The sequence below is a fragment of the Talpa occidentalis genome, unplaced genomic scaffold, assembly GCF_014898055.3.
Source record: "Talpa occidentalis isolate TD23 unplaced genomic scaffold, MPIMG_talOcc4v2.1 talOcc4.2, whole genome shotgun sequence".
Classification (NCBI taxonomy): Eukaryota; Metazoa; Chordata; class Mammalia; order Eulipotyphla; family Talpidae; genus Talpa; species Talpa occidentalis.
In genome coordinates this window covers 115457324-115471883 of record NW_023602073.1, presented here as the reverse complement: position 1 = coordinate 115471883, position 14560 = coordinate 115457324, and the positions used below count along the sequence as shown (strand labels likewise).

At 36.9% G+C, this 14560-nt stretch overlaps 1 protein-coding gene across 1 annotated transcript in view; it reads left to right on the top strand.

Annotated features, from left to right (window-relative positions):
- Window positions 1–14560, top strand: part of FRK (fyn related Src family tyrosine kinase) — a 94472-nt gene that overhangs the window by 34635 nt on the left and 45277 nt on the right. The window contains exon 2 of the mRNA XM_037520957.2: window positions 14039–14160. Coding sequence (XP_037376854.1) covers window positions 14039–14160 — 122 coding nt within the window. The remainder of the gene's footprint in view (window positions 1–14038; window positions 14161–14560) is intronic.

The window sequence follows — 14560 nt, the reverse complement described above, 5'->3', positions numbered from 1 at the left end:
TAACTTATAAAGGTACCCCAGTTAGTAAAACATCAAACTTTCTGAAGAAACACTATGGGCAAAGTGAGAATGGAATGACATGCTCAAAATACTTAAAGATAAAAACTGCCAGCCAAGAATTCTCTATTCTGCAAGGTACTCCTTCAGACATGAGAGAGCAATAAAGACCTTCTCAGGCAAACAGAAGCTGAAGAAGTTTGCAAACACTTGATATCCCTCCAAGAAATGTTGAAAAGAGTGCTCATATTAAACTGAAGAGAGGAACATACACAAAGAACTGAACAAGGAAATAGATAGAACCATATAATTAAGGACATAATGGCAGCAACAGACTTTAATTTATCAATAATCACTCTAATTTGAAATGGACTGAACTTCAAGAAGCAGAGTCCAACTTTCTGCTATCTCCAAGAAATGGACTTGAGCTCCAAAGATAAAGGAGCTCAAAGTAAAGGGTTGGAAAACAATCCTACAAGTGAATGGAACCCAAAGGAAGACAGGGATATCCATATTTATATAAGATAAAATTAGATTTTCACCTAAAAAGGTAACAAGAAATAGGGATGGGCACTATATAATGATTAAAGGAGCAATACTGTAGGAAGACATAACACTCATCAACATAATCTCACCAAGTGATGGAGCATCAAAATATATAAAACACTTACTATAAAATCTGAAAAACAGGCTTTGAGTAAAACACATTCAAGGTGGGTGACTTCGACACCCAAGTTTCACCAACGGACAAGCCAGCAAGACAGAAAATAAATAAATAAATCTATTTCTTTAATAAAGAAATAGATCACATGGGTTTAATAGACCCACGGGCAGTGTGCCCCCAAAAGCTGAATACATATTTTCTCAAGTGCACATGGGGCTTTCTCCGGGTTTGACTAGCTATTAGGGCACAAGACAAGAATCAAGAAATCCTTGAAGACTGAAATCACACCAAATGTTGTCTCTGACCAGAAAGGTATCAAACTAGAAATCAGCTACACAAAGAAAACAGGAAAAGCCTCTAATATGTGGAGACTGAATAACACACTACTGAATGACTAAAGGGTTAATGAGAAAATAAAAAAACTTCAAGACAAATGACAATGAAGACACAACATTTCCAGAGTCTATCAGACACAGCAGAAGCAGTATTAAGAGTGAAATATATAGCAATCCAGGCCCACATCAAGAAATAAGAAAGAGCTCAAATAAATAACTTCAAGGAACTATCAAAAGAGCAAACAAAATTGAAAGACAGTCAAAGAAAGGAAATAATTAAAAGAATGGAAATTAACAAAACACAAATCAAAAAGTAAGTCCAAAACATTAGTGAAAATTCTTTGTATCACCAAAACTATTGACTGACACATAATTTAATTGCAATTTGTTAATTATTAAGGTGGCCATTCAAGCAGGGAATATTTCTTAGAACACACACTTGTATACATACAACTTACATGGAAAAACACTATTTTGAAGGGATGTGTGCATGTCTTTGTTCATTGCAGCACTATTTGCTGTAGTTGAGTTATGGAAACAACCTGCATTCCCAATGACAGATAAGTGGATTAAGACAATGTGGTGTGTATATACAATGAAATAATACACGGCTATTAAAAAAAAAGATGAAATATTGTCATTTGAAACCAGATGCATGGAACTGGAGGGGTCATACTAAGCAAAATAAGTCAGAAAGAGAAAGCCAAATTCCAGATGATTTTTCTCAAGTCAATATGAAGAAACAAAGGGACACTACTGTTTCTATCTTCTGCTGCCATCCATACTGTGAGTGGTGCTACATCGAAGGGTTTGATACTTTAAAAAATTCTCTTTCAAACCTCTGAGTGTGGGCCTCCCTGGTGGCACAGCTGTGAAGCTGTCTGAAGCCTCTGCAGTGCCGGTCTGATTCCTCGCTGGCCAGGGAGATTCCCACATGGAGTGGCAAACCTCTCCTGTTGTGCCCGCTCCTCCTCTCAGCAGTGTATTTCGGTCGTCTGCCTGTTATGCTCACCACTCTATCTCTGGTGAATCCTGTCACCCTCCTGCACCTGTGGCCTGTACCACAGTTCTTATGTAAAAATAAATAAATCTTTTTTAAAAAAAAGAAACAAACCTCTGAGTGTGTTGTGGGAATCAAGACTTGAAGTAAAAGGACTTGTATTAAACAGAACAATGTAACATCTGCTGGAATATATAGAGGGAGGACTAGCATTTAGTTGGGGATGAAGTAGGGTAGAGAATCAAATTGCTTTGCATATAAAAGTTGATGCTATTTTTTTTTGAGATGAGAGAGAAGAAGTAGAGGGACCTCAGAGACCTGATGGGGATCCTGCGCCCGAGGGTAAAGAACATTTCTGAATATTCCCTCTTCAGGATAAAGAACATTCAGTTTCTATGAACAAAATCTTCTGAGACATGTTTGAACTTATTTCTACCCTAGATAGTACTTAAATCTTTGCTTTTCACAAATTTTGCAAACGTTGGATTGAGTATTTAATATGTTGGCTGGGTTGAAATGAAGAGAGTGAGATCCGGTGTGAGGCAGAGAGGACCAGAGAGAGCAAAGGTGGGTGATAGCAGGTGTGAGAGCAAGTCCCTTCCCTCCAAAAAGCAGGACTGTGCTTTCAAAATGTGGCACAGGGCACCCTGCCTCACAAATGTCTGCTGAACTTAGGAACTGGAAGGGTGTGGAGGGCAACTTCAGGCCAGGAACATTCTCCTGGCCCACTCTCTTCCTGGGCATTCTTAGACAAACTGCAACTTGAGTATGAAGCCTAGAGGAACTTAGGCAATATTCACCTGCAACTACTTTTCCTTCTAATTCTAAGCAAAAGCAAGCAGAAAATTTTTGGATTTCAGAACACTCCACCAGTGCTGACAGGGCCTTCCTTTTGTTTCCTGACAAATAGCTTGTTGATACTGAAAACAAAAGGTGTATTTTCTGGCACTGCTTCTGCCTTTCCTTTTGACAAGAACAAGCTGCTTTGTGGATGTATTCAGCTTCTACCATTTCAGTGTCCAGTGGGTGGCTTTTACATGTGTTATAAACAATCTTCAGTTATTAATGCTGGAGTTATTATTGATAATTATTAGTGTTGGCTATGTGTAGTGAGTAGCTGGGTGTCCAAGGTCAAATAATAAAAAAGAAAGGAAAGAAAAGAAAAAGTGTCTGCCCATTCTGACCTTTAGTGCACTCTGTTTCACTCAACTCTTGGGGACATCTGTTTCATTTAAAACTTTAATAAGAGAGCAGTGAAACCAGTGCACATCTGTGATCGTAGCTGTGGACACACACATCCACATTCAAATATATGTGTGTGTCTCTGTGTCATGTATGGGTTATGATCAGAAAGTAGAGATATTGTGTATTATAAATTTGCCAAATGTGAAAGACCATTTGATTGAAACATTCTTATTTTTATATGAATTTAAGAGGTATTTATGAAGAAATCTTTATTATTTCATTAAAATTGGAAATTAATTTCTATTCTATCATAGTTTTCATAAAACAGTATTATTCCTGCTAAAAAGAGAGCTCACTTTTCTTTGGCTAAAGAGCTATAACATCCCCAAGGAGATCTTTGGAGTATGTTATAGCTTCTGGTGTTTTGCATTTCTATAAACACCAGTGATAGAAATGAATGAAGCTGATGGACATTGTTTTTTAATTAGAAAAAAATGCTAATAGATGTTGAGCAGTCTTCAGTTGAGAAATCTGGATATTGGCTTCAATCCTAGATTGGATTATGATCTCTCCTCATCTACTCCTCTCAAAGACACCATCCAGTTTTTCTCCACAGCTCTATGTATTCTCCTGATTACTTTTTAATTTTAGGAACACAGGAAAACCCTCTGGAATTCCACCTGCCACATATATCTGCCTATAAAGAATGATTTTTAAAATGCACTACCCTCTTCCTCTCTTTGTTTAATTATTTTTAGTCCTTTGCACTTATCTTCTCTAAATACACTGCATAATTACTCATTTATTTGTCTATCTTTCCCTATTAGTATGTTAGCTCCACAGAGGCAGGTCTTGTTGTTTGTTCTATGTCCTGCTGTGTTTCTGCAACCAGAACTGTGCCTGGCACATAGTAGGTGCTCAGTAATTGTTAAATTAAAAAATGAATGAGTGAAAGAATTTTATGTCAATAAACTATGGTTATGGTTTTGTCACAAGCTCTTTGTGAACCTGGGAAAATTACTTAATGAAGGAGATGGGTAGTTCTGTCACAGGCATCATTGAGAATTTAATGAAACAACAGATTATTTCCCCAGAAAAATGCATGTACTCATTAAAACACATTATAGTAAGTTTCAGAGTTTATCCAGGAATACATACAAAAAATTTCTTTCCAGCTCAAAAATTCTGATTAATGGCCCCTGTGATCATCCTGTAGAATAATTCTTCCTTGCCCTTTTTCTCTACATTCATCTCTTAAATTGCTCATTAAACAAATTTTAAAGAACAGGTCAAAATTTCCTATCTTTTTTGCTGGTAAGCCTAGAATTAAAACTTTCTACTGTTAAATCTTAAATGGGATATTTTATACTTTTAATTTACTTTTTGAATTTTGCCTAAGAGCTATTTCTGTGAGGTTACTGGTTTACACATGGAATTGCTTATAAACATCACAGGACATACAAGTTTTTCCCTTAATGGATACTCGCTCCCTGATGGTGCCACCCAGTCTGCTCACAGGTGCATTGTTTGTTTTTCAACTATGTACATGCCTTGTTCTTCATTATTTTGGATTTCACACCTTTTCCAAATCCTTTTTCAAAGTGTATTTTCTATCTTTTTCTTAATGATTTGCCATTGATGTACAAAACTATGTAATTTTGGCAGTGTAACTTTCTACCTCAATAAATATTTATGCCACACTGTACCTATCACCAATATTCTAGTATACTCACCAATATCAAATTGAACCCCTCTACTTATCACCCCCATCCCCCACTTCCTCAGGCTATCACTATTTTGTTGTCAGACTTTGAGATATTTTTAGCTTAGTTTTTAGTTTTATTAGTTCATCTGTTCTGTTTCTTTTTATTCCACTTATGGGTGAAACCATTTGGTAGTTATCTCTTTCTGACTTTTTTTTTTTTAAAGGTTTATTTTATTTATACAATAGCTGGGGTACAGACCAGAGGCACAGGAGGATGAGAGGACTCACCAGAGACAGAGCAGGGAGCAGAACAGACGGAAGGACCAAAAGCACTGCTAAGGGGAGCAGCAGGCGAGGCAGGAGAGGTCTACTGCGCCATGTGGGTTTCTCCCTGGCCGGGCGGACAGCTTCACAGCGCTGCGCTCAACCCGCTGCGCCACTGGGGAGGCCCTCTTTCTGCCTTATTTCGCTTATCATGATCTCCTTAACTTTTATGCATGCTGCTGGAAAAGGCAAGACTTCATCTTTTTAAAAACTGAGTGCCCTTCCATTGGGGATATATACCATATCTTCTTTGTAATCATTCATAAATTGGCATTTAGGTTATTTTCATGTCTTGGCAATTATGAATAGTGCTGCACTAAATATAGGGGCATGTCTCTATTTTCAAATTAATGTTTTCATATTCTTTGGATTATGAATTGGGATTACAAGTAGAAATTTTAGATCATATGTTAATTCAATTCTCATTTTTTTTTGAAGACTTTCCTTCATGACTTTTCCATAGTAACAGCACAAATTTACAGTCCCACGAACAGTGAATGAGAATTCTTTTTTTCTACACCCTTGCCAATACTTGCTGCCCCTAAACTTTTTGATGCAGACGTTTTCACAGATGAGATGATAAATCACTGTGATTTTGTTTTTCTCATACCTAATAATAAGTGATGTTGAGCATTTTTTTATGTGCTTGCTGGCCACCTGAATGTCTTTTTTTTTTTTTTTTTGTGAAGTCTCTATTCAGATCTGTCCATTTTATGGTTGGGTTGCTTGATACTTTCTTGATGGCTTGTATAATTTTTTTAATATATTCTGCATATAAACCCTTCGTAAAATGTATGTAAAATCTTTTCCCATCCAGTAGGTTGTCTCAAAGTGCGTTTTGAGTAGCTGCTCAATTCTCTGATCGTACACTCTTGGCAGTTAAATGTTCTTTTTGATTTATTGCTCAAAGTGATCTTTTATTCCCATGCCTCCCTATATTCAAATATTTTCAAAGAAAAAGAAATAAATCTTTCTTTTGTTCTTTTCCATTTTCATCTCTTTTCCATATAATTAGTATGAAATAAGTGTTTCTGACATATTTCAGCAAACAAAACACATAGAAAACTCTATGCATTTACCTTGTAGGGTAATGGGAAGGTTAAGAGAACTTCAATCTGTTTGCTATTTTTTATTTAGTGTAAAAGATTTAACAAAGTGATGGCAGAGTGTTTCACTGAGTGTTAAAAATAGCCAGTATCACCTCTGAAACTTAAACATTGTTCCTGACTTTGCTGGTGTCTTTTTTGATGGTGGGTTCTTGTGAAATATGGATCATAAATATTTTGAGTATTACTTCTGGGGTGGACCAAACAACAATAGCAAAAACCTATCAGAATGCTCTCATTTTTTTCTTTTTGTAAGAGAAACCTGCCTCCAGTGACTGGAGAGTGGCTACAAAATCTAAATTATAACATTATTAATCTCTCTCTAGCAGGGTACACACATGGACTACTAACTGATCAGGCCCAATGTCTATTCTTGTTGATCTCATGAAGAGCATTCCCAAGGAATAAGCTAGTTTGTTGATCTTTAAAGAGTACTTAGTGCTTTAAGGCATACTCTGTGCTTTAAATAAAGTGAGGTGAATTAATATCATTTATAACACTAGGAACTAATACTCTTCAAAATTAAGTGAACTAAAAAGACTTTTATTTTTTTTCTTCTTGGGTGGGAATAGAAATGATTCATGAAGGAGTTAACTCTCTCTATATTTTTTGGTAGGAAATTAATAGGGGTTGTCATCTCTAAAATTAGTGTTTCGTGTAATTATTAAAAAAAAAGTTGTCATCCCAAAACTTATATAAAGAATCAGAATGAATATTTGTAGTGTTTTGTAAAGAAAACATTTTCCCAGGCATTGTAATATCCATTGCATTCATTTTCTTAGGATGTGACAAAGATAGAAACTATTCTAATCCACGTTCCTTTGCTTTCTAGAACAAGTATCAGAAATATTATAGACAAAAATTAGATTAAAATTTACACATGGGACTTCCCTGGTGGCGCAAGGGGTTGAGACACAGACTGTGAAGCTGTCCACAGCCTCTGCAGCACGAGTTCTATCCCCAGCCAGGGAGCAAACCACATGACTCAGCAGACCTCTCCTGACTTGCCTGCTGCTCCCCTCAGCAGTGTATTTCGTCAGTCTGCCTCTTCTGTTCCCCACTCTGTCTCTGGTGAATCCTCTCACCCCCCACACCTCTGGCCTATACCCCAGTTCTTGTATGTATAAATAAATAAGTCTTTTTAAACATTTTACACTTTTATTTTAGGCCTAGTGATGGAAAATATAGCTTCCGCTTGGCAATATACCAGACAAAAACACTTTTGCTTTTTATTCTAAGAGGGAAATTGGCATTAACTTTCATTTCCTTTTGAACAAATAGGGGATGGTTGTGAACAAGCATGTGCTTTGAGATTGAATGTCTGTCTGATCTTTGTTACATTCTTTGCAAATTTTTTATGAGGATTTATAGACTTTTGATTACTAGACCCAGATATGTGGGTTCAGGTTGTAATCACATTCTTTGACAAATATGCAGCGTGCAGCACCACACTTTCCCCAGGTGGGAAAGTACCTATGATTTTCCCTTTCATTCTTTCTAAGGAAGTTCCTTTAAAATTCCCCTTTTATGACTACTATAAAGGTAATAACAACATAAAATTTTTATCTAATGATGTAAGCAAGGAGATTCCTGGATCCCAAGTAACTGTTCAACCTCAGATATAGGATGTGGCATTGTCACGTATTACACATTTTTTTTCCTGCAACTTGCTTATGATGTACAGCCCAGAAAAGCAAGTTCCACTTTTGATCATTACACTTAGAGGCAAGTATTCTCTGTGAGATTCCAGTCTCAAGGGGTCAGACTGGAATCTGTGGTCTGGGGCCAATTAGCATTCAAATCTCTGCTGCAACCGGCCCAGGAAAGCTTAAGTTTTCCCCTTAAGCATTTCACGCCCCAAGTTATGTGCAAACACAGACAACAGATTGCATTAAAAAAAATAGGCCATACCTAAAGTTCAACAACCAGTATAAATAAAAAAACTATGTAAAATGCCCATATTGAGTTACCAACAATTCATTGTTTCATAAACAAGTATTTATTTAACTACTCCAAAAAGCATAGGTGGCATTATCAGACTCAGTCTTTGTGCCTCAAAGGAACAAAAGGAATCATCTAAACATAAAAAAATCTCAAAAACGCAGCATTAGTTTTCCTATGCTACGTGTCAAACCAGAAGTGTAGTCCCGAGTACCGTAGGAATTCTTGGTAGACAATTTAAGTGTTGCCACTACAAATAGCTGTAAGAGCGAGAGTTTATCTGGAGCAGAGAGTTCATAGTGGGAGGATAATGTTGAAAAATTGGCAGGTGTTCAGATGGTGGAGGAACTGTATTTCAGGTAAATAGAAATTTTATTCCATGAGCAAAGGAAACCCTGAAAAGTTATTTATGGGTATGTATTGGTGAGATGTGCCAGGTCATATTTGCCAATGATTCATCTGGTGATAGTATTTTGACAAAGGGAAATACTGAGATAATACATGTAAAACTTGCAGCAACAGTGCCTGGCTCCTTGCTTATGAGCAATAAGCAGATAATATTAATCTTAATGAGAACAGATAGTAAAATATTTCCATAATCAAGTGGATGAATTGGACAAAGGTTGTGGTGGAGGAAGTAGAAAGGAAGGAATGAATACACACACACACACAATATTCTTTTTTTCTCTTTGTCCTTATCATGAGTGTGAAAAGAGCAGCTGCCAGCTAAAGGAACGTTGAGCCTAAGAAGGTTTTGTAGAAGGGGAGGGACATGGATACCTGCAGAGGAAGGAGTGTCACAAAGGCTTTCCTGGCAATGTTAATGAAACACAGATAGATTACAGCTAAGTCAGATAGAACCCTAGTAGCTTAAGAGGGCCACAAATACAAACCTTACATTAGATATAAGTGACTAAATGTGATTATGAGTATACCCTGCAAACTACAGTGTTTTGAAAATGTTAGTGCCACCAAAGCTTCCCAGGCCACCTTAGTGAAGATTGTACATGTTTTTTCTATAATATCATTTATCTGTGATGACCTCAATGTTGACCTCCCATTCGGGCAGTCACTGTGGTGACTTTTCCATGGGTAGTTATGCCAAGTTGATCACCTACTTTTTTTCCTGTAATTTCTGAGAAAAAAGTTTTGTTCTGGGATTATTTTAAAAGCTTATTTTTTCCAGGATCTCTCTATTGTGAGTTAAAACCAACTGCCTTGGTTGTTAGGAGGACAATGGAAAAAATAAATTTTATGTTAAATCTTGTAAATCTTAGCAATTATTGGGGAAAGGTTTTTCACTTTTAAAAGACGTAGGAGGAATTTACCTCCATATTATTGCATTTGTGAGCGTCTCTGAGTTACCTACTTTGTGCCAGTGACTGAGGCAGCAGGTGGACAGAATCAGAATCTATTAGAAAAATGAGGAAACTTTAATGGAGTTACCACATCACATCTGTTTACAGTTGATTTACCAGTTTTTGATTAAAAATATGTATTGTCTAGATGTGGATACTCAGTATACTACATAAGTTTTGCTGTTTTTAAAAGGCATATTTTTATCTTTTTTGTAGTGACCTCCAGATAATCACATTCCAGCTTCAGTTAGTTGTCTTGGATTAGTAAAACAGCCTACTGCCACCTGGTGGCAGCATGTCCCAGTCAAGATAGCAGGCTGGATGGAAAAGTCACTTGAGAGGAAACTTTAAATACAAGCACAGGGAAGTGAGATCCTTATTTACATATTCACTCATGTTCTGCCAAATCCAACATGCTTACAACCAAACATTGTGCCATTTATCAAGTATGAATGTGGGCAAACATCAAGGCTATACATTATTATTCTTAAACTTGAAATAAACCTAAGGATAATAATTATTATTCCCATAAGCAAACAAGGAAATCCAGGCCTTGGGGGACAGAGGGCTTGTTAAATAACTTTCCTAATGAGATGCCCTAACTCTATTTATTTATTTATTTACTTTTACATCATTGTTCATTTTTGTACAATGTTTGATTTCTCTCTCAGGTGTTGTCCCCATGAAATTACCACCACCAAGACACCTGTGCACCATCACCACAGTCTCTTGTGCACTTTCCTACCATTTGATCCCTTTCCCTCCCTCTCCCCCAATGAATGTCTCCAGTTTATAGTTTGCCTGCTAGTTTTGTCTTTTTTTTTTCCTGATCGTATGGTTTCCATATGTTCCTTCTAAAGTGAAACTATCCAATATTTTTCTTTTTCTTTCTGACTTATTTCACTGAGCACAATCCCTTCCAGCTCCATCCATGTTGCTGCAAATGGCATAAGTTGATCTTTTTTGATTGCTGAGTAGTATTCCATTGTGTACATATACCACATCTTCTTGATCTAGTCGAGATGCCCTAACTCTTTAACTGCAAATACTCTCTGCCTTCTAATCTGTTGTCAAGCATATTGTCCTTCAGCCACCCAGATTTGAAATCTTGATGTCCTATTTGTGATCTCTCCTCTGTTTTACTGCTCATCCACGACCCCCTGTCTTATATTGCTTTGAGAATCATCTTGTATCCCCAATTCTAACTGCCAAAGTTTTAGCCCAGATCTTTTGACCTGTAGGTTTTTATAGTGTATTCCTCAATGACTTAATTTCTTATCTTTAAGTAAATTGTAAAATAACATAAAACTGCATCTTTTGTTAATACTAAAATTATAGAGAACACAGGGTTAAAAGTGAAAGCATTTGTTATTATTTTCATCATCTCTAATCTTTAGAGTAGTAAGGGCATAAAATTTGGGGTTTATTAGTTTTTAAAATATAAATAAAACTATAACAACATTCTAATTAATCTGCAATTTATCCCTTTTCATTCAACAATATACACTCTAAATACTAGGGCTTTGCAAAATAAATCATAGATTTCAGTCACATACTCCTTTCATCTAGAACAGAAACTATACTTCTGTTTTTATCTAAGTGAATCCTTTCCTACTTCCAGGTTACAGGTTATTATTGGTTGGTCTTCTCTCCTTTTTGGGTATTCTTTTTTTTTTTTAAAGATTTATTTATTTTTATGCAAGAGCTGAGGTACAGGCCAGAGGCATGGGAGGGTGAGAGGATTCACCAGAGACAGAGTAGGGAGCAGAACAGGCAGATGACTGAAATACTCTGCTGAGGGGAGCAGCGGGTGGGACAGGGCAGTGGGTGCGATAGAAGAGGTCTGCTTCGCCATGTGGGATTCTCGCCAGCCGGCAGGATTGAACCCACACTGCAGTGGCTGCAGACAGCTTCACAGTGCTGCACTCAACTCGCTGCGCCACCAGGGTTATTCTTAATCAAGAATAACACCACTTGGTTATTCTTAATCAAGATTTCTTTCATGACAGCGTGGCCTAGAAATTAAGATTATGTTCTTGGAACAACAATTAAATGTGCGCGAGTGTGTGTGTACTGTCATTTTCTGGATAATTTTCAAATGTAACTGCCAAAGTCTTATTTTCATGTCGTATGTAAATTTATAATTTGTTTACTATTTCTCTACATTGGCACTTCTTAAATTTCAGGTTATATCATATTCATGTGGGGATTTATTAAAACCCAAATGCCAGACCCCTTTCCCAGAGGTTCTGATTCAATAGTTATGGAGGGAGACCTGTGCATTTCTATGCCTAACAAGTTTCCATGTGACACTGATGCTTCTGGTCTAGGGACCACACTTCAAAGATCACTGATTTATATGATTCTCGCTGGATGCTTTATATCTCCTAGGACATCCTGATCCTCTCTGTTTGCTGCACATGAGAACTGTGGCTTCAAGAGAATGTCACAAAAATGGCTATTGGTGGCCGTTGGGTGTGGGTGCCTTCCTGAATGGGGTGGGTGCCTTCCTGAATGTGGTCAGCAGGGGTGCTACAAGGCAGAGTTGAGGAGAATGACAGTTCTGCCAATAACTGAGACCAGAAATTAAGCAACAATTTTCCCATGTGCACAAGGTGGAAAGAACTATTGTTTGTCCATTAGTCTCTACAGAAGTGCATGCTCTAGCGATTGTCACGTATACAGTAGTTGCATCACCTTTGAGTATGAAGGATGGCATTGTAATACCACAACATCCAGAAAATAATATTTTATTTATATTCTTCACTTAGTGATAGGGATTCAACCAAGTAGAACTCCAGATATTAGCGGAGCTGATACATCCTGTTAAATAGTTACAATATTTCATTGTTAGTGTAGATTCAATGCTGGTGTGTTTTGACTTGTACAGTGATGGTATCTATCTACTACACAATAATCCAGAATTGATGAGCCTAAAAAGTTAAAAAAATTACCATATATTTTCCTCTTTAGGAATGCAGTAAAGTAACTTTATTTGCAATCTTGTAATTTTATTTACAATAATTGTTTGCTTATACATACAATGAACAGAGAAAATACATCACTAATAAACTCTATTATCCAAAATACAAATGTTATATGTACATAAAACTTACATAATAGAGTACTTGTTCATGATAATAATGAGATATAAGAGATATAATCATACTTTTAAGATATATCTGTAGCATATTTTGTAATTCTTACAAAGTTGTACAAAATTGCAGTTTGATCAAACATTTTAATGTTGGTGAATAATCAGCGCACCCAGAATCAGGAAAATGCATGGGACTGACCAATATATTTGATCCAATGGACTCCCTCTCCTCTTCATCTCTATCCTTTCCTATCAGCCTCAATTCTGCAGTAAGATTTCTAGGACCTGTTTGGTTTAGTTTAGGTCTTTTACTTCATTTTGTTTCTTTATATTCTACATATGAGTGAAATAATTTGGAATTTGTCTTTTTCTGACTTTTTGTGCTTGCCATAATCCCCTCTATTTCCATGCAGGTTCTTACAAATGACAAAATTTCATCTTTTTTAATAGCTGAGTAGTATTCCATTATATATATAGAAGAATCTTTTTTGCATAATCTTTTCACTCATAAAGTTCCCTTTATATTAATAAAATCCTTCTAAACATTCAAAATCATGTCAAATTATGATAGTGTTAAGCAGTTATGGAGGTGGGAAAAGAAGGGAATTAATATCCAGAGAAGTACATTTTTCATCATTCACATTTAAATTTGAAATATGTGACTCCTTGCTTGGAATAGTTGCCTCTTAACATCAGGAGATGGATAGTTGGATGGTGATGATGAGTAGTCTTAGAGCCCAGGTCATGGCAGACTTACCTGGTGTGCCCACCCTGGAGACTTTTATTTATTTATTTTTAAAAAAAATTTATGCATACAAGCACTGGGTACAGTCAGAAGTGCAGGAGGGTGAGAGAATTCACCAGTGCCAGAGCAGGGAGCAGAACAAGTACACTGCTGAGGGGAGCAGCGGGCATGGCAGGAAGGTCTGCGCACCATGTGGGGCCCTCACCGGCAGCTGGGGATCGAACCAGTGCTGCAGAGGCTGCGAGCAGCTTCGCAGCCCACGCTCAACCGCTGCGCCATGGGGGAGGCCCCAGGAGAATTTTATTAGACAGAAGATTACAGGTCTCTCTGACAGAATACAGGTGTGAGAAGGGATATGGGCGCAATCATCACCAAATTTCTGTTTGGTCATTTTTTCCAAGACTCCTCTTGAGGGTTATATACATCCTGAAAAAGTATCAAAAGTTACCATTTATACCTATAATACAATCATAAAAAAAATCAAACATTTCTGATGTTAGAATACTTTCTTGCCTAATGTTCTGTTCTTAAAACAATGAAGGTTGATTGGTTAATTAAAGTTTACATGTCTCTCTTTTTAGGTGGTTCTTTGGAGCAATCAAGAGAGCAGAAGCAGAAAAACAACTATTACATCCAGGAAATGAGGCTGGTGCCTTTTTAATCAGAGAAAGTGAAAGCGAGGAAGGAAATTTCTCCCTTTCAGGTATGACCATTGTTTTGTGTGATTTAAGTATGGGCTTGAGAATCTTTTGTGAACTTGATATGTGAACAAGTTAAGTTTAAATTTGCCTTATTTCTTACCAAAATGAAATCTACTGATTTACCTAAGTGATATAGAAATTTGCAAAAAATTTCTGTCAGCCTCTATAAACAGTTTTAAACACATGTACTTTTTTTAAAAAAATATTTATTTATTTATTTATACAAGATTGATTGATTGATTGATTGATTTATACACACACTGGGTACAGTCAGAAGCGCGGGAGGGTGAGAGAATTCACCAGAGCCAGAGCAGGGAGCAGAGCAGGCAGAAGGACTGAAGTACACTGCTGAGGGGAGCAGCAGGCGGCAGGAGAGGTCTGCGTGCCATGTGGGACCCTCCT